This window comes from Bradysia coprophila, unplaced genomic scaffold (genome assembly GCF_014529535.1).
Source record: "Bradysia coprophila strain Holo2 unplaced genomic scaffold, BU_Bcop_v1 contig_68, whole genome shotgun sequence".
Taxonomy (NCBI): Eukaryota; Metazoa; Arthropoda; class Insecta; order Diptera; family Sciaridae; genus Bradysia; species Bradysia coprophila.
The window spans coordinates 1-17,072 of NW_023503920.1; the positions used below are offsets into that span (position 1 = coordinate 1).

Consider the following 17,072-nt stretch of genomic DNA (forward strand, 5'->3'; position numbering starts at 1 on the left):
ATTTCGTTCCTCTGATTTATCCGAAAAAGAAACTTACCCAACATTCCCTCTGGGAGCTTTGGAGCAATTTTACCATAGCCAAGGCAATCGGAACTCGCAATATTTCTTCTCTTCTCGTTCGGAACGTCGCTTCAGCTTATTTAATTTGTGAAAGCTTTCGTACGTGCTCATGGTCGTAATGGAATTGTGAAGACTTGGAATTAGTCCAGTGGTTATCGTTTGTACAACCGTTTGGCTGCGTTGTGGCTCAACACAATTTGTTTATCAAAAATCGAAATTTTCTGTTTCTTAGCAGCACTTGGATCAACTTCATGGATTTCGTCTGCTTCTTGTTCGATTAACAGCTTATCATTCAATTCTTCGTCGTCCTGATTTTCAGCAGCCAGCACCAGTTCTCAGTGTCTTCATCATCTTTAGCCACCTTCGCAACCTCATTCTCGACTTGCTCCTCTTCCGCTTTCTTGAAATCTTTGGCCAGGTCTTTAGGTGCGATTTTTGCCATTGACAAATCAAAGTGGAATTGGTTGAGAATTTCCATAACTAATCGAACCAACTGTTTCTGGAAATCCGCATTAGTTCGCATCTTCTTCAAATAATGTTTCAAAATCATCTCGTACTGGTACCACGGCAGCAATCTGCAAACGACTCCAATGGTCTCGATGGCTGACGTTATAATACCATGTTTGCTTGCATGCTTTTCGGTACAAATATATTGTGATGCCAATGGCAAAATGAATTGCGTCAATGTCCTGATGTTTGGCGGCGATCAAAAGTTTTCGCTACCGAGCAAATTTGAGCAAAGCTTTTCCGTGACGATGTGATTGGATGTGTGTGATATTGTCGAAGAAATCGACTTCTCTATCCTGCTTGTTGGTCAGTTGATGTAAGTCCTGGAGCACAGGATGCGCCGATGGACATTCTCTGGCAAGTTCACCCAACAATAAAATCCCTTCTCTCCAAACACTTTCATTCGAATCGTTCAGATTTCGTCGAATCAAATTGAGGATAACATTTCCAATCAAGTAATCCACGTCGGTTTGTCGTTTTTCTAACTGACGAACTAAAGCAGGAACCATTGACTGTAAATTACGACTGGCTGTGTCACACATCGTATGGTCTCGAAGAAAGTAAAACGAATGGTATATGACGATGAGACCCAGATTCAGGTTTAGTTTTCCTGCATTCTGTAACGCTCCACTTCTGCATAAGCTTCTAATCGTCGATCATAGTCTGGTTGTTCAATAAACTTCCTATTCCAGGCGTTTAATTCATCCACGATTTTTACCATGGTGACAAGTTCATCTTCACCAACACGCTTACTGATCCTGTCTAAGAGCCGACACAACAATTTCCGTGGTTCAACCGATGACATTATCTGGAACATGGGAGCGATATCCGGAATATGACGTTCTGGGTGTTCCACTTTTTCAAGCAAATTCGAAACAGTGAGAACCATTTGTTTCAGTGATTCTTCGTCGGTGCGTGAATTTGACTTTCGTATGAGAATAGGAAGAGTTAGTTTCAGCAAAGTGCTGCACGATTCGGATTCTTCGATCAGTTCAGTGCAGCGAGATAAGATCAGAACATCTCTTCTAGTCAAACCCATTCGCTTCTTTAAGTTGATTTGGAATTTCTCCAACAATTTCGGTAGAAAAGGTATGATTATCGCACTGCCATAGTTGATTTTTAACCGTGTTGAATCGTGTGTCTTGCAGTTGTCGACTGGAATCGGTGGAACAACCTTCTCATTTTCGTTCGGTTGCTCGTCGCTGAGTGTCACCAAACTTTCAATTATTTCCATTATGGTGCGACAAACAATTGGTTTGCTTTGCGGATTCAGCAGCAAATCGAAAAGATATTTGATCGGAGTCTGATCGTCTGCTGCATTTCGTGGCTGTTTTGTTAACATGGTGAAATACCGAGGATTTTTGCCGAATGTGTGGAGTAGCCGTAGAAGCTGCGTCGGACTTTGAAGGCTTTCCATCGTCAGTTTGTGTAGTGATGGCGTAATAAGCACGTGGAATATTGATTCGATTTCCGCTGAGTCCCACGGATACGATTCGAAATGGCAGAAACAGTTGGTCACACTTTTCAAGCAAGCAATTCGAATTGCTTTGTACATTTTTAGGAACGATGGATGTATCTGTTGACCTTTATCGATGATATGATTCACGATGGCGCCAATTGACATCACTATTTTCAGTAGGTATCTCAGAAATTGAGGACTTTTGGAACCGGCAATTTCTTCTCGAAACAATTTCTATGAAATTCAGGGTGCTCGTCATTTTCTTAGCTGATATTACCGACGTGAAATCGATCTTGCTCAATATGGACGTAACCATTGTATGGGGATCATCTGACAAAAAGCGGTCGTACACTTTTAAAGCCATGTGCAGGATCAAAAGAATTTCGTTTTCATCACAGCCACCAAGTGTTCGTAGGATCAGTGACTTTCTCTCCTGTCCTTGTCCTTTCGGTGCTTTAGTTGTCAATTTACTGTACAAAATTCGCATTAGAATCGGCATTAAATCCTTTCGATGCTGTTCAACAACAACCGACTCATCCTTGGCCAATTTGAATGAAGTCATCGTTTTCTTAAATGTTTTTTCATCAATTATCCCGTACAGTGCTCTTTGTATGGAATGAGGTATGCGTGCTTGTAGGCCATTAAACAGTCTAATGCAATTTTCTGAACACTTGAATTCCAATGGACAGTAAGTTCATATACAGTTCATACATGTCCTTTTCTCTGTAAAGTTGTTTCGGATTCACCAGTTTTGTAAAAACGGACATCATTGGCAAAAACGAACGGAATGCCGTGGACGAGACCTTTTTAGTCTTGTCTTTTCTAGCATCGTCTTTGGTTTCGTTATCAATTTTTTCGTCGTCAACCATATCGACATCCACTTCGCTCTGCGACATCAGATTCCAAACACCAGAATCATTCTCTCGATTGTACTCAGTGTCGATGAAATCCAAAAAATATTTCCACAATTTCACGATTTTTCGTTTCAACCAATTGGCCACAATCAGCCATCATACGCCAAAGAAGAATTCGATAATTAACGTAGTCTGTTCGGTCACTAGCTGTCCACATTTTATCAAACTGCTCATGCAGAGCAGAAGATTTGAAGTCCGCGCTGATCGACAACTCTGAATCAACAATGGGATTCCGAATGTTTACAGTTGTTGAATTTAACTTTTCTCGAAATATTGGCCAGAATTCTGTTATTGGCAGTTTGGTGGAGTATTCGCCTATCAGCTTCGACACAGGTTTCCACAGAAGGTTAAAGTTGATGTGATATACGCCCAACAAGTACCTGTCGATTGAAATTGGAGCTTTAGAGTTATTGTACTAGAGCGTAGCTACAGTGAAAAAAAATACCTCAACGGATCCAAACGACACAATGTTCCACTCATTCCGCGAAACAGTTCCATAGTGGCGCTTAATTTCTGCAAATTCATCAGTTGGTCACGATACGTTTGTACGGTGGAAACCACATTTTCACATTTGTAGATAATCTCGAAGATCGATTCTTTCGGTTGTTGAAGCTCTGGCAGGTTCGAAAAGTTTTGAAAAATATGGGCTGTTAACAAACGAACCTCATGCGACTGTGATGATAGATTGAGTTCCAGTTTGTCGTGGATCGTTTGAAATAATGCAAAATTCAGTTTATCGACCGGTTGAACGACTAAGACTTGATCCAATATTCGGAGTGTTGGCGTAAATTTTGCATCGGTGCAATATCGAAGAAGTTTCGATGTTACTTCGTGTAAGTCCACTATCTCTGATTGGTTGAGATGAATAAGAGTTTCGATAATTGTTGATAGTTCATAGAATGCATTTTGTAGGCTTGTCCAGTTAGACGGCTCCGCTTCCAATGTATTGTAGTCTTGAATTTCGTTCAGTAGTTTTTCCACTCTTAGCTTAAGGGACTTAACTGGTTCTTCAACGTCCTTTCCGGTAATATGTGGATACAATATTAAGCTCAGCATAAAAGTTTCCGATTGATCAGCACTGCTGATGATATTTTCTATTCGTCTGACAGTATCCTCAGATTTGAAACTGATTCGATAAATTTTCCAGTTATCCAAACTGATGCCATCATGGCAAAGCGGTGATTTTTCCAAAATAATCTTGGCCATCAAATCAAAAAGAACTCGCTTCGCTCTCGAAATGCTTTTCGAAATATTTCAAATACTCCGGCAAAATAAGTACCTCAAACTGTGACCACTCCACCAATGCCCAGACAAAATGTTCGAAAATATTTTTCTCCGATGTGCCCAGTATCTTCTTGGCTAGTCTGCTGGAATCCAGTTGAGTAATGGTTAAATTTGAAGATAGCAAAATCACAGCCACAATTTGAGCGACTTGCAACAGCGTTTCGTTCGAAATGTCCGCATCACAGAGCGTCAGTAGTCTTTCGATTACTTCATTCAATCGGCATAGGCATTTGCCGTTACGGAAATTGATTGCTTGTTTCTGCAAAGCTAATATGTTACGAATGGCTGTATCATTGTTTGCTGCCGTTTCGGACAATTCCAGTAACACATCGTTGGAAACCTTCCAAAATACGTCCAGGTTTTGTGGGTTAATATTTTGTACCAAATGTTTGGTAAACTCAGAGAGAACGTGGCACAGGACATCCTGGTTGATCGTAGGATTCACCAATGATTTCATCCAATGCACCAAAAATCCTTCGGAGCACGAATGCATTCCATGATTCGCTCCCTTAACGACTTCAAACAACAAACGACCGCAATCAGTTGTACCATTAACCCGTTTCTTTAGGCCACTTAGCAGCATCGCTAGAAATTTGTCCTTGTCTCTGATATCGCGGGCAACATACGAAAAGCATTCTGCTGCATAGTTGGTCACATATTCAGGATGCCATCGACGGTTCAGCAGTGGAAGAATTTCATGGTAAACAATTGAGAGATCCTTCTTCAGAAATGGTTTTAGGATTTTGAACAGATGTGCCAAGCAATAGAATGTCCATTCCACCTGCTCCGGTTCTTTTGTGTTCAGTAATTGAATTAACGTTGTCAGGAACTGTGGAAAGTAGACGTAAAACTCTTGACGCAAATCTTTTGCCATGGATGTGACGAAGCTGAAGAACGAATCAAAGTAAAATGGGTCGTAAGAACTCGTAGAATGGATGGGTCGCCTCAAAACGAAGAAAATACTTACTCCAACAGTGGCTGCAGTGATAATGTGGTTGCATTTTTCAACGATTCCAGCAGCAATTCGACTACAAAGTCCTTGGAATTCAGCAACTGTTCCAATGTAACCAAACCGCTAATTCGCTTCTGGAAGCTTTTGAATTCCTCCGATAAATTGTCAACCGTCCATTTCAGATATGACTGACGGAAATTCGTTTCGTCTTCTTCATTTTCCACATTTGGATCTTGGACTTGATACAACGCATTTTGGCGAAGATTTATGGTCGAAACGATGTCATTGAACGATTTGAACTGTTGAGTTGGTTGTGGTTAGAATGGTTATATCCATCGGCATTTTATTGAAGAATTACCTTAAAGACGTTGTCATCTTTATGCCGATGGGGTTGGTTCTTCATCGTTTCAGTGTGATTTGTTGATCAATATTACTTTTTACGGGGTTTTATTCGGTAAACCAGGCTTTCAGAGTTCACAACAAAATGTAATCACAGCTACACGCGCACATGTATTTTGACATTTCTGAATCAAAGACGACGCATGATTTTAAAGCCTGTGAGTGACAGATACATCGAAGCGGTCAGAGCGGACGTTGTTTCTATGAGCCGTTTGAGTACGGTGTGAGCGTGCGTCAAATTCGAGGGAGGAGTTGTGACAAGCTAAAATCTGTCATTCGGTTAGCAAACATATACGATACGCACCCGGTGTATTTCGCTGACGTGTATTTCATTTGTGATTGGTTTTCAATATTTTGATCAGTGCAAGGAACAGTTTTTTTCACAATGCTTAACTTAGGTAATCCCGCACGAACGACACATACAATCTTGTGGCACCGATATTTTCTACAATATTGTGTTGATGATGATGTGGTTATCGACTACTTTGTAACAGACAGATAAAACTTAACCTTAAATTGACTGTTTTAGGACTTTTCGTCGTCTTTTGTCTTTCCTGCTTCGTCTTGACTGAATCGACAAAAACCATTGATAGCCATCTGAGTAGTGCAGATCTGCAACGACTGAATAGCGTTTTCACCGAGGCTTTATCATCCAGCGACATCCAGTCGATCTACTATGGCGCTCTGCACATTAAAGATTTGCAAAAGAAACACGCTGATTTGTGTCCCATTGTCACTAAAATCCATAAAGAGTCCAAGATGAATGTAAGCACCTTAGAAAATAGCTTGGCTGCAAATCTGTCTTTATTTTCGATTCATTTTTCGTTTCTCAGGATTTCGAGAAAAACTTCTATCTCGTCAACATCTACAAGAAGATTGCATGTCCGACTCCGATACATGAGTCCATTCAAACAGCGATTTCATTGAAAAAGGAATTTTCCAACAGCCAAGAAATGTATTTCAATTACCAATCAACGAAAGCTCTCGGTTTCCAAATAACCGATGACACCAAGGCTGATCTGGTCAAAAATCTGCAAGCAATTGTGCGAAAAGACGACTCGTTTGCTAGTCTCGGCTATGCATTCCATGTTGCAGCTGAACTGGGTACTCGTGGCGAACCAATTGCTGAATGGATTGAAGGTGCATTTGCACAGGCTGATGAAGTCAATGGTAAAATGCTGCAGTTCGAAGGTGGATTGAGCGTAACAGCACTCGTATTGAACGGAGCTTTTAAATTGACGACTGCATTGAAAAAGCCGGCACCATTAACCGAGGAACAAACGTACAAATTCGTCACCTATTTGTTATCTCGACGAGAGGTACAAATTGCCAAAGGAGCTCATGTTTTGATCGAAGCACTGACCCTTATTTCAGCTGATAAGAAAATATCGCCGATATGTGTACAAATCGTCGGAAATGGGCAGATTCAACCGGATTCGCCGCTGATTATTGTGAAAATTGTCGATTTACTCGGAAACCCAGTTAGTCCAGCTGTGTCATCAGTTTCAGCTACAGTTACAGCAAAACAAAGTTCAACTGCTTTGGTCACCAAGCAAGCGCTTACATCAAAGAGTTCCGACAAAACCGTTTTCGAACTAAGCTTATCCGCAGCTAAGCCAGTCCGTGGAGCGTACACCGTTCAGATATTTGCCGATCAATACCAACAAACCGTGGAAATCAAAATCTTAGGCAAGGTTAAAGTGAAGGCCTTAGAAATCGGTGTTGGAGAAGTTGACAGCACATCTTCATTTAAAAAGCAAACGATCGATTATCCCAACAAATTGAGTGAAGAACTGAATGCTGATGCTCAACAAAAAGTTCTTCTTCGAGTTACATTGATCGATGAAACAACTGGAAGTCCAATGACCGTTCATCAAGCATTTATTCGGCTGGAAAATAAGAAGTCTGGCGAAGAAATTATTTTTGTCGCTGAACAAGATACGTCCAAGGCATACAAATTTGATATGGTAAGTTTAAGTCTGTGAATTCGACGAAAGAGAATCAGGAATTAAAAATTCCTGCTATTTTAACAGGATGTTGGTGCACGAGGTGTTGACTTTGGTCATATTTCCGGCTTATATTCCATGGAATTAATTGTTGGTGATGCATCTCTATCGAATTCCTTCAAATGGTACGTTGCTGACATTCAACTGAAATTCAGCTCTCAACCCAAAGGTAATATTATCCCTAACATCCACTCTCATTTCTCGCCGCTTAACACTTAAAAAATGACTATTTCACAGCCGTCAGCAACACACCAATCAGAACACTACGGCCAGAAATCATCCATCAATTCCGTGAGCCCGAAAAGCGTCCGGCACGCTTAGTGTCTGACCTGTTCACTGGATTGTGCATTGTTCCTCTCGTGGTGCTGTTTATTTTGTGGAGCAAATTGAAGGTCAACGTAAGCGATTTTCCGTTCACTTTAAGCGCTCTTGGATTCCATCTGGGCTTCGGCGCAATTCTCCTGCTATTTTGTGTGTTCTTCTGGAAGCTGAATATGTTTGAAACAATTCGCTATTTGCTGCCATTGGCTCTAGTTACATTTTTCTTTGGCAATCGTTTGTTGCGATCGATTGCAGCGAGAAAATCTTCATAAGCTCAACAACATTTCCTTACACGTGTGCTGTTTCGTAAAATACGTTTTGATGCAAGAGGAGAGTAATAAGTGAATGTGAAATCCAATCAGTCGATAAGCTTTATAAGAATTCTTTTTTAATTACAATAATTTCATAGGCACGCTCCATAAGAGCTAATAGAGCCAAGGATGTAACACTTTTTTTTTCAAGTAATTTTCGATGTAAGCCATTCGAATACGGACTCCTGTTGTATGATTTGTTTTTGAGTCAAAAAAATTAAACGATCAAAACTACTTGAACAATCGTTCAAAACAAACTTTTATTGGCTTTTCATTTGACGACGCTGTTTGAACAAACTAACTCTTTTTTTCGGCGCATGTGAGTCCACGAAATTACCTTCTGGTAGTGGATCGGGTTCGTTTGTATTCTTAGGGCAGAACATGTTGTCCAGCATCTGGAAGCAGAACAACAATGATTTTTTGGTTAATCCAGAAGACATGGGTATTTCAATGGGAAATGAATCAAGTGCAACAACAGTAGCGCCAAATTTTATCTCAAAATAATTTATCAAGATTTCCTGATTTGCAAAATAAATGTTAGTCAAAGAAATCTTCCTGGTTTCTTTGGACTTTCTTAATATAGAAAAACAAAATCAAAAATCTTACATCTTTCACTTCGGCCTTTGCTACCGCTATATCTTGACCTCTTGGTTCTTCTTTGACTTCAGTAAGCTCTTCTTTGATTACCTCTGGATCTTCTTTGATTACCTTGGAATATTTCTTGACTTCATTGGGCTCTTCTTTGATTACCTTGGGAGTTGGTCGATCTACCGTTGGATGTTTCATTATTTTCTGAGATGTTGGTCGATTCTAGAGATTTATTTCATGAGAATACGGAATGCGATACTGGATTAAATGAACTTCTTACCGTTAAAAACTCATTAGTTTGTGGAACACAACCAGCAAATTGTTTGTATATGTCGACCGGGCTTCGTATAACATCGGATTGTTCATTCGTATCACGAAATACCGCTTCGGAATGATTAACATTCAAGTTCAGCACTGGTCCACGGTCATATATTACAGTTGATGATATTTTACTCGGTTCCTCTAACACGTCAAACGACTTCACATCATGCTCAGAGGCGAATCTAATTTTTCTCGAGTTTTTATCATCGTCGAATGCAAAGGAAGTTTTCATTTTCTTCTTCAAAATGGTTTGTTTCGGCACACTGGCTGGAACAACAGTAGCAGACTCGATGTCGTCACTGTCTTCAGTTATCACACTCTCTGCATTTAAGTACCGATCGCACTTGAACTCATCTTCCATAATTTCGATGGCATTCAGTAAATGGTCAGATAAGAACATCATATCAGTCTTGTGTGATATTTCTTCAATAGTGCGAGGTTTCAAAGCTTCCAAATACTTTTGAACTTCATCCAATTTGGCCTTAAATAATTTCGTTTTTTCTCGATTTGTCATTGATGCTGTTCTACGCTCAAGTTCTTTGAATTCGGGCGGAATCTCATCATCCTCATCGTCGTCGTCTTCATCACTACTGTTCAGAGAAAGGCTTACGTTGTCAGCACTTGCATCATTTTCCTTGGACGGCTCAGCATCTTTCGCAGACGACGCAGCATCTTCCGTAGACGGTATATCATCTTCAATATTACGATCGTTGAAGTGAGACATTCTTTTCTTAAACGAAATTTCTTCCGGCCTTTCACTGAGGATTGCCTGGACAGCTTCATCATCTTCTTCAGACATTGCTTCCAATTCATTTTCTAGTTCTTCCATTAGCTCTAGTTCCTCTAACCTCTTGATAATATCGTCTTCAGCCTTTCCGCTCAATATTTGTTGCCGTTCGGCTGCCTCACTTCGTTTCTGCTCTTTTATTTTCTCTTTGTGATTAATTTGCCATTTCTTTTCCTCTTCCTCGTCGTACGTTTCAATAATTTCTTGCGATGAGAATGCATCAAAATCGAGTGGAAGATCCAGTTGATTTCTGAAAACCAAGAATCCGTTTTTATCATTGTAGCTTGTAAGAATCAGTTGTAGGACGTATTTACCTGTGCAAATTAGCTTCCACTGCCAATGCCTTCAGTCTACTATCAGCCACATTCAGTCGATTTTGACAAATCTCTAACGCCTTATGGGCCGTACATTTTGAGTAGTACGTCTGCGAATGACTGACAACAATTTCATTCGTATGATACAATCGACCAGGCATCAAAGCTTTCGATCCTACTGGCACCATAACGTCGAGTTCCAAAGATTTCGTAAATTCTACAATATTTGCTTTGGCTTCTTCGTGTTGTTCTTTATATTTTTTCCATCGTACGGCCTCCGCAGCATTGCGATCTAGCGCCTGAACGGTTGAAAATGATTGGTAAATAGAATTGACGTACAATCAAGTTTATTTACCTCTTTCAGCGCTCTTTGTAGAATCTCCATATCGCTACCGTGTAGAGGTTAGAAACCAGTTAACTAACAGATGTAAATATACTTTGTGAAGAACGAGATCCTTCATACGAAATTTTTGACTGCGAAGCTGAACTCACGAATTTAATGGATCATAAATGTAGTTTAAAGGTAAATTGTTTGTTATTTTGTTATGAACCGTTGCTCGTCTCTTTTTCAACCTTCTTCCAATGTCAGTGTCAAACTTTGACATTACAATCATAGCCTTATTTCGAGACCTATACAAAAAAATAGATCGCAAATTTAAGACGAATGTACTAGAAATGCATGAACAAAAGTCTATTATACGTTTGAGCTTTAGTTTCGGAACGTCAGCTGATAGTGCCATTACAATGATTACAATATTCGAAATAAAATTCGAAAACTCCGGCCTACAGACGATTAACGTGAATTTAAAAAACAACAAACAATACACACCATGCCGAATCCACAATCACTTCGAAACAGACCGGCAAACAAGATGCCAATACCGCATCCGACAATGTCAATTTTAATTGGCTACATGAAGGAATATATTCGTAAACTGTGAGGCGATAGGTATAAACTTACAGAAATATTTAATTCATCGTTTTAGTGATCAACAACATTCTTATTAGAACTTGACGGCAAAACTCACTTCGTTCGGCCTACAATCCGCGAAATTGCCTAAAATCAATCGTCCAAAACAGGTACACAAATAACCATTTCGTATCTCCGACTATAATTTTGGCCACGAAATAGTTCATGTGTCGGGGCCGAAAATGAGGGAGTTTCGATATTTTTCTCGGGTTTTCGACCCCTTACATGAAATTTTTTTTGAGTATCTGTTTTGGACGATTGTTTTTAGGCAATTTCGCGAGTTGTAGCACGAACGAAGTGAGTATCCAAAACAGATACACAATGGTTATTTGTGTACCTGTTTTGGACGATTGATTTTAGGCAATTTCGCGGATTGTAGGCCGAACGAAGTGAGGCTTACAAGCGAAAGTGCCTTAAATCAACCGTCCCAAACAGGTGCACATGTAAGTTTTCATGCAGAGGGCCGGAAACCCGAGAAAATTCGAAAAATTGCCCTCATTTTCGGCCCCGAAGCATGAAAATAACTATTTCATTACACTAACTACGAAAATTGTAATTTTCGCTTCCCGAATGAGATGCGAAAGTTTAAAAATTCAACTCTCAGTAAGCCACGACATCACAAGAGGTGCGAAAGTACTTTCGCCCCCCAAACGAAGATGCGAAAGTAAATGACAGCAACAACAGAGGAGCGAAAGTACTTTCGGCTCTCAAACGAGGATGCGAAAGTAAATGACAGCAACAACATGTGTTCCGTCTGGTGTCGTTGTGATCGCTGTGATTGTTGTGATAGAAAAGAACTTTGCCATTAATTTAATATTTTTTCTTTTACCAGGGGGCTGCCGCCCCCTGGACCCCCGCATATTTCAGCTTATTTCGGTACATTTCATCAGTTGGAACGTGTTTAGGAAGCTCAAATTACAATTTTCGTAGTTATTGTAATGAAAAGTTGTATGGATCACATGGCACGACGTAAAAAAAATCAACCTGTGCGATTGCCGCCCTGGCCTTCGGCCACGGGCTGCAAACTTCGCACACGGTTGAATTTTTTTACTTTCGTCCCTTGTGATCCAATGGTTATTTGTGTACCTGTTTTGGACGATTGATTTTAGGCAATTTCGCGGATTGTAGGCCGAACGAAGTGAGGCTTACAAGCGAAAGTGCCTTAAATCAACCGTCCCAAACAGGTGCACATGTAAGTTTTCATGCAGAGGGCCGGAAACCCGAGAAAATTCAAAAAATTGCCCTCATTTTCGGCCCCGAAGCATGAAAATAACCATTTCATTACACCAACTTCCCGAATGAGATGCGAAAGTATAAAAATTCAACTCTCAGTTAGCCACGACATCACAAGAGGTGCGAAAATACTTTCGCCTCCCAACAGAGGAGCGAAACTACTTTCGCCCCTCAAACGAGGATGCGAAAGTAAATGACAGCAACAACATGTGTTCCGTCTGGTGTCGTTGTGATCACTGTGATTGTTGTGATAGAAAAGAACGTTGCCAATAATTTATAAATTTTTATTTTACCAGGGGGCTGCCACCTGTGCGATTGCCGCCCTGGCCTTCGGCCACGGGCTGCAAACTTCGCACACGGTTGAATTTTTTTACTTTCGTCCCTTGTGATCCAAAATGAATTGCTGTCGGAGGTGCAGGTGTTTGAATGACAATTTTTCAGAGCCGGCTTAACACGATGGGCTTTAGGGGCTTAGCCCCCTGGCGCTGGATAAAAGTGGCGCTGGAAAATTCATAATGAATCATGTTTAATTTACTGGTTTCCTTATAAAATAAACTGCTTTTACCGATATTTAATTAAAAAAAATTGCCTGCGGCGCATTTACGTCTACTCTTAAAAAGATATGGCATCACAGTTTTCACATTTTCTTATTTGGAAATTCGTTATATACACTATATCCTGAATACTGTGAAATCAGGAAAATTAAACTTCAAATTCTTGATTGGCATTGTATTTCCGATCAGTAAATCATTTTTATCATCGGGAAATTTCAGCGCTCATCATACTCGTTTACTACTAGCATACGTCTTACTGGATGAGTTATTATTGGCATGTAATTAAAGTGATAGCTATTTAATAAGAAATGATCACAAGAAAATAGGAAATGATCACTAGAAAAAGAGAAATGATCACAATTTTTTTATGATAGCAATAAAAATAGAATTTGATCACCAAAAAATAAGAATTTGATCACTAAATATATGCAATTTTACCACTAACATATGATCGTCTCGAAATAAGAAATGATCTACAATTATACGAATTTGATTACAAAAAATAAAGAAATGATCGTGCAAAATAAAAAATTTGATTGCAAGAAATAAGGATATGCTATCTATTATTCTGTTTGATTATTAGACGATGCAAGAGAAAAAAAAATTAACACCTAAGTTACCAACACCGTTCCGGCGCCCGGCTCGCATTGCGGCCCTCCGCTTCGCTACGGGGCAATGGGCCGGATCGCTCGGCGTGTTAAAACGCTTTTTATGTGCAATGAATTACACAGACTAATTATTAGACGATGCGAGAGAAAAAAAATTAACTCCTAAGTTACCAACACCGTTCCGGCGCCCGGCTCGCATTGCGGCCCTCCGCTTCGCTCCGGGGCAATGGGCCGGATCGCTCGGCGTGTTAAAACGCTTTTTATGTGTATTCGTTCGGACTTTTAGGGATCAAATTCTTTACTTTTAGTGATCAAATTCTTTATTTTTAGTGATCAAATTCTTTATTTTTAGTGATAACATTTGATTTAGCGGGTGGTAGGTACTACTTGTGATCACTTCTTATTTTAGGTTGATAGAATCTTATTTCGTAGTGTTATATTTGAAAAACTGGTTGTGATCACATTCTTATTTTCCTGCAATCATTTTTATTTTCAAGTGATCAATTCTTATTTTAGATTTATCGCTTTTATTTCTTCCCGTTATTATTTAATGCTTAGCTAAGTTCATTGGCAACGAAATAGAGGTACATGTCGATGGTACCACCATTATAATAATCTTGTGCTAGAAAAGAGGATTAGAAGAGATGAACCATTAGCAATTTAGAAACGTTCTTAGATTGGTATACAAGTAGTTTAAACAGTCTGATATGTAGAAATCAGATGATGGCCTACATTCTCCCCCATTGTGCCTAGGGCACTTTATCATTAGTTATTGAAACATTTTATTAATTCATTCAGTTAACATACGGGTTGGAACTAAATCATTAATTTATGTGTCAAATAAAAATATTCAAGATACCGGGAGATGTAGTAGGTGCTACGTGCTAGAGGTATTAAATGTATAATTGATTTGAAAGTAGCCTCGATATCGTCAGATTTTATCATTTCTACTTTTATTAATAGGCCGACACTATTACCTGAACTATACCAACAAGGGATGATGGTACCATTTTGATGACGCTCTTCATTAACTCTATCGATGTTATTCTTCGAAATAAAACAATCAGATTTTTTTATCAAAGTCTTCATTGCGATTTCTGGTCACAATAAAATCTTAAAAAGTTAATTTATTCCCAAATGAAAAACATCTATCAATTATTATAGGTCCGTCGCATACTCAGCATGGTGTTAATTTCCCAGATTATGATCCGGATACGATCTATAATCTCTCTCAATTGCTTATTCTTAATCATTACAGCTTCAGTCAGTTCTCTGTTTTCTTGTAAATGTTTTTTATACTCTTCACTCGGCGCTGGATCTAGTTTATGATCTGGTTCATCTTTCAGAGGTATTAAACTTTCGATGTGCGTGTACTCCATGCCCAAATCTGAAAGGCAGTTAGTTTATTAAGACCTGAAACGAATGTTGATTGTGGCTCAAGAGGTTTTACCTTGCTGGCAACTGTCGTTACACCTATCGAACAATAATCGCAACCGTTTAAATAGCAAACGAATGGTTCGGAACTGTTCGGTGACCTTTTTCTCTGTAGCGTTCTGCAATGGATTATTTATGTTTGGAGGTTGAACGCTTTTCAAAGCAGCAAAGACTTCCTGAAAGCGACTGTAAGCCAAGGAATACTATTAGAACCTTAACGGAAATATTTCCATTTCGTTTCTCACCTTGATATGTCTTGAACTGTCTCTTGTCCGAAACGACACAAGCTAACAACGTTGAATTCCTTCTGCTGTTGCTGTTGTTGCTGGTTTGCTTGTGGTTGTGATTGAACTGTTCCGGGTGGATTGCCAAGACTACGGATCATATTAGAAACACTTCCAGGATTGGCCGTTGTTGGCGTGTCCAAGCACATTGATTGCTGTTGCTGTTGACCGACTTGTGGCTGCATTTGATGCTGGGGCGAAACATGGGCAATTGGACCCATTTCACTTCCATGTGACAAACTTGTAGGACCGAGTCCAATGTTCGGACTTTGCATGGGCTGAGATTGCGGTGCTTGCGACGGTTGCGGTTGCTGCATTAAACCTTGTTGGTTGAAGTTCATTTGGTTGTTCATCATACCCATTTGGTTCGGCATTCCCATGTTCATATTCATGTTCATTTGAGGGTTGCGCATCGGATTCATTTGATTGCCAAAATTAGCGGGGTTATTGAAGCCGCTTGGATACTGTCCAGACATTTTCAACAAATCTGAAATTGGTTGTTTTGTCGCTTTACACTTTTGAACTTGTTCATATGATGACGGACGACTGATGTCAAACACATTTCAATCGAGACAGACGTTGTGAGCCTCCGTTGATATTCAGAGGACACCGTCATCACAGCACACAATATTAATTTAGTGTTCCTGTGACTGTCATAAAAGCACATCTGCAGGTCAATACGGCTATGTGTGTCCTATGTCCTAGTCTTTGATTCCTTAAAAATTTTTACTTTCTCAACGAAGAAATATTCGATAATATTTCGCTGAACATCATTCGTAGCAAAAATTCGAATCTTTAGTTGAGCGGTGGCTCTTTATGACAGGGAACAAAGAGTTCAGTCGTCAGTTCAGTGGTGCAGCGAGAGAAAAATACCTGTCAAATCCGACATTTTCATTTTCACTTACATAATTTGATCGCAGTAACTACGAGGTACGTCTGGATAAATATTTGCCAGCTGAAATTGATTAACAAAGACATCCTTTCAGTAAAATCATACAACAATGTTGCGTACCGCCGCCGGTCAAATATCGAAATTAATTCGACCACAATTGGTTCAAGCCCGTGCTATTGCTACAACACCAAAGCGATTCGGTCACGGTGAGCCTGACATTCATTCCGACGCTTTCGATACTAGATACGAACAGTTCTTCAACAAGCCCGATATCGATGGATGGTTGATTCGTAAAGGAATGAATGATTTGTTGGGCATGGACTTGGTTCCAGATCCAAAGATTGTTGTCGCTGCATTGAAGGCTTGCCGTCGTGTTAACGATTACGCTTTGGCTATCAGATGGTTGGAAGGCGTTCGAGATAAGTGTGGCGACAAGAAAGCTGAAATTTATCCATGGCTATTGCAAGAAATTCAACCAACTTTGAAGGAGTTGGGAGTCTTGACCCCTGAAGAGATGGGTTACGGAGAGCCCGAGTTGGCATTGAAATCAGTCTTTGATCGCTCTTAAAATAAATTTTTGACATGTTACAGTCATGTGTGTCAATAAATTAATTATATAATTAGAGAATTGTAAGTGCATTTACTCCGAAAATAAACTGTTCCTAGAATGGGTGAATGAAAAAAACCGAGGGTTTGAGTCGTTCAGTTTCACGAGATAAACAATGTAGTTTCGAATGGGTCAACTAATTGTTTCGATAGTGTTTCCAAATCTATTGCGAAGATTGATTATCATTTGACTTGGAGGAATAGGCTGGAATGAGTACAACAGTAAAATTTCAAAGCTCTAATGAACCCCATATCATTCCTTCATATT

At 39.7% G+C, this 17,072-nt stretch overlaps 4 protein-coding genes and 1 pseudogene across 6 annotated transcripts; 2 read left to right on the forward strand and 3 right to left on the reverse strand.

Annotated features, from left to right (window-relative positions):
• Window positions 1-37: 37 nt before the first annotated feature.
• On the reverse strand, window positions 38-5,699 carry LOC119083463 (annotated as a pseudogene).
• A 36-nt stretch (window positions 5,700-5,735) lies between these two features.
• Window positions 5,736-8,466, forward strand: LOC119083464 (dolichyl-diphosphooligosaccharide--protein glycosyltransferase subunit 2-like). Its single transcript, XM_037193184.1, has 5 exons — window positions 5,736-5,973; window positions 6,105-6,340; window positions 6,409-7,542; window positions 7,609-7,750; window positions 7,819-8,466. Exons 1-5 carry the CDS (start codon window positions 5,961-5,963, stop codon window positions 8,172-8,174), a joined length of 1,881 nt encoding a protein of 626 aa, XP_037049079.1. The 5' UTR covers window positions 5,736-5,960; the 3' UTR covers window positions 8,175-8,466.
• LOC119083465 (unconventional prefoldin RPB5 interactor-like protein) lies at window positions 8,361-10,838 on the reverse strand. Of its 3 annotated transcripts, none has more exons than XM_037193187.1 (6): window positions 10,579-10,838; window positions 10,224-10,522; window positions 9,082-10,159; window positions 8,918-9,023; window positions 8,820-8,875; window positions 8,361-8,608 (listed from the first exon to the last, which is right to left on the reverse strand). In XM_037193187.1, the coding sequence occupies exons 1-6, from the start codon at window positions 10,606-10,608 to the stop codon at window positions 8,474-8,476; spliced, it is 1,704 nt and encodes a 567-aa protein (XP_037049082.1). In that variant the 5' UTR covers window positions 10,609-10,838; the 3' UTR covers window positions 8,361-8,473. The 3 variants fall into 3 exon arrangements, with proteins under 3 accessions (XP_037049082.1, XP_037049081.1, XP_037049080.1); XM_037193186.1 differs by having other exon boundaries at window positions 8,820-8,866; window positions 8,909-9,023; window positions 10,579-10,836; XM_037193185.1 differs by having other exon boundaries at window positions 8,820-9,023; window positions 10,579-10,641; window positions 10,716-10,834.
• Window positions 10,839-14,656: 3,818 nt separating this feature from the next.
• On the reverse strand, window positions 14,657-15,866 carry LOC119083468 (mediator of RNA polymerase II transcription subunit 30-like). The gene is made up of 3 exons (XM_037193190.1): window positions 15,268-15,866; window positions 15,039-15,208; window positions 14,657-14,975 (listed from the first exon to the last, which is right to left on the reverse strand). Exons 1-3 carry the CDS (start codon window positions 15,780-15,782, stop codon window positions 14,740-14,742), a joined length of 921 nt encoding a protein of 306 aa, XP_037049085.1. The 5' UTR covers window positions 15,783-15,866; the 3' UTR covers window positions 14,657-14,739.
• Window positions 15,867-16,106: 240 nt separating this feature from the next.
• Window positions 16,107-16,826, forward strand: LOC119083470 (cytochrome c oxidase subunit 5A, mitochondrial-like). The gene is made up of 2 exons (XM_037193191.1): window positions 16,107-16,236; window positions 16,293-16,826. Exon 2 carries the CDS (start codon window positions 16,308-16,310, stop codon window positions 16,764-16,766), a length of 459 nt encoding a protein of 152 aa, XP_037049086.1. The 5' UTR covers window positions 16,107-16,236; window positions 16,293-16,307; the 3' UTR covers window positions 16,767-16,826.
• The last annotated feature ends 246 nt before the right edge of the window (window positions 16,827-17,072 follow it).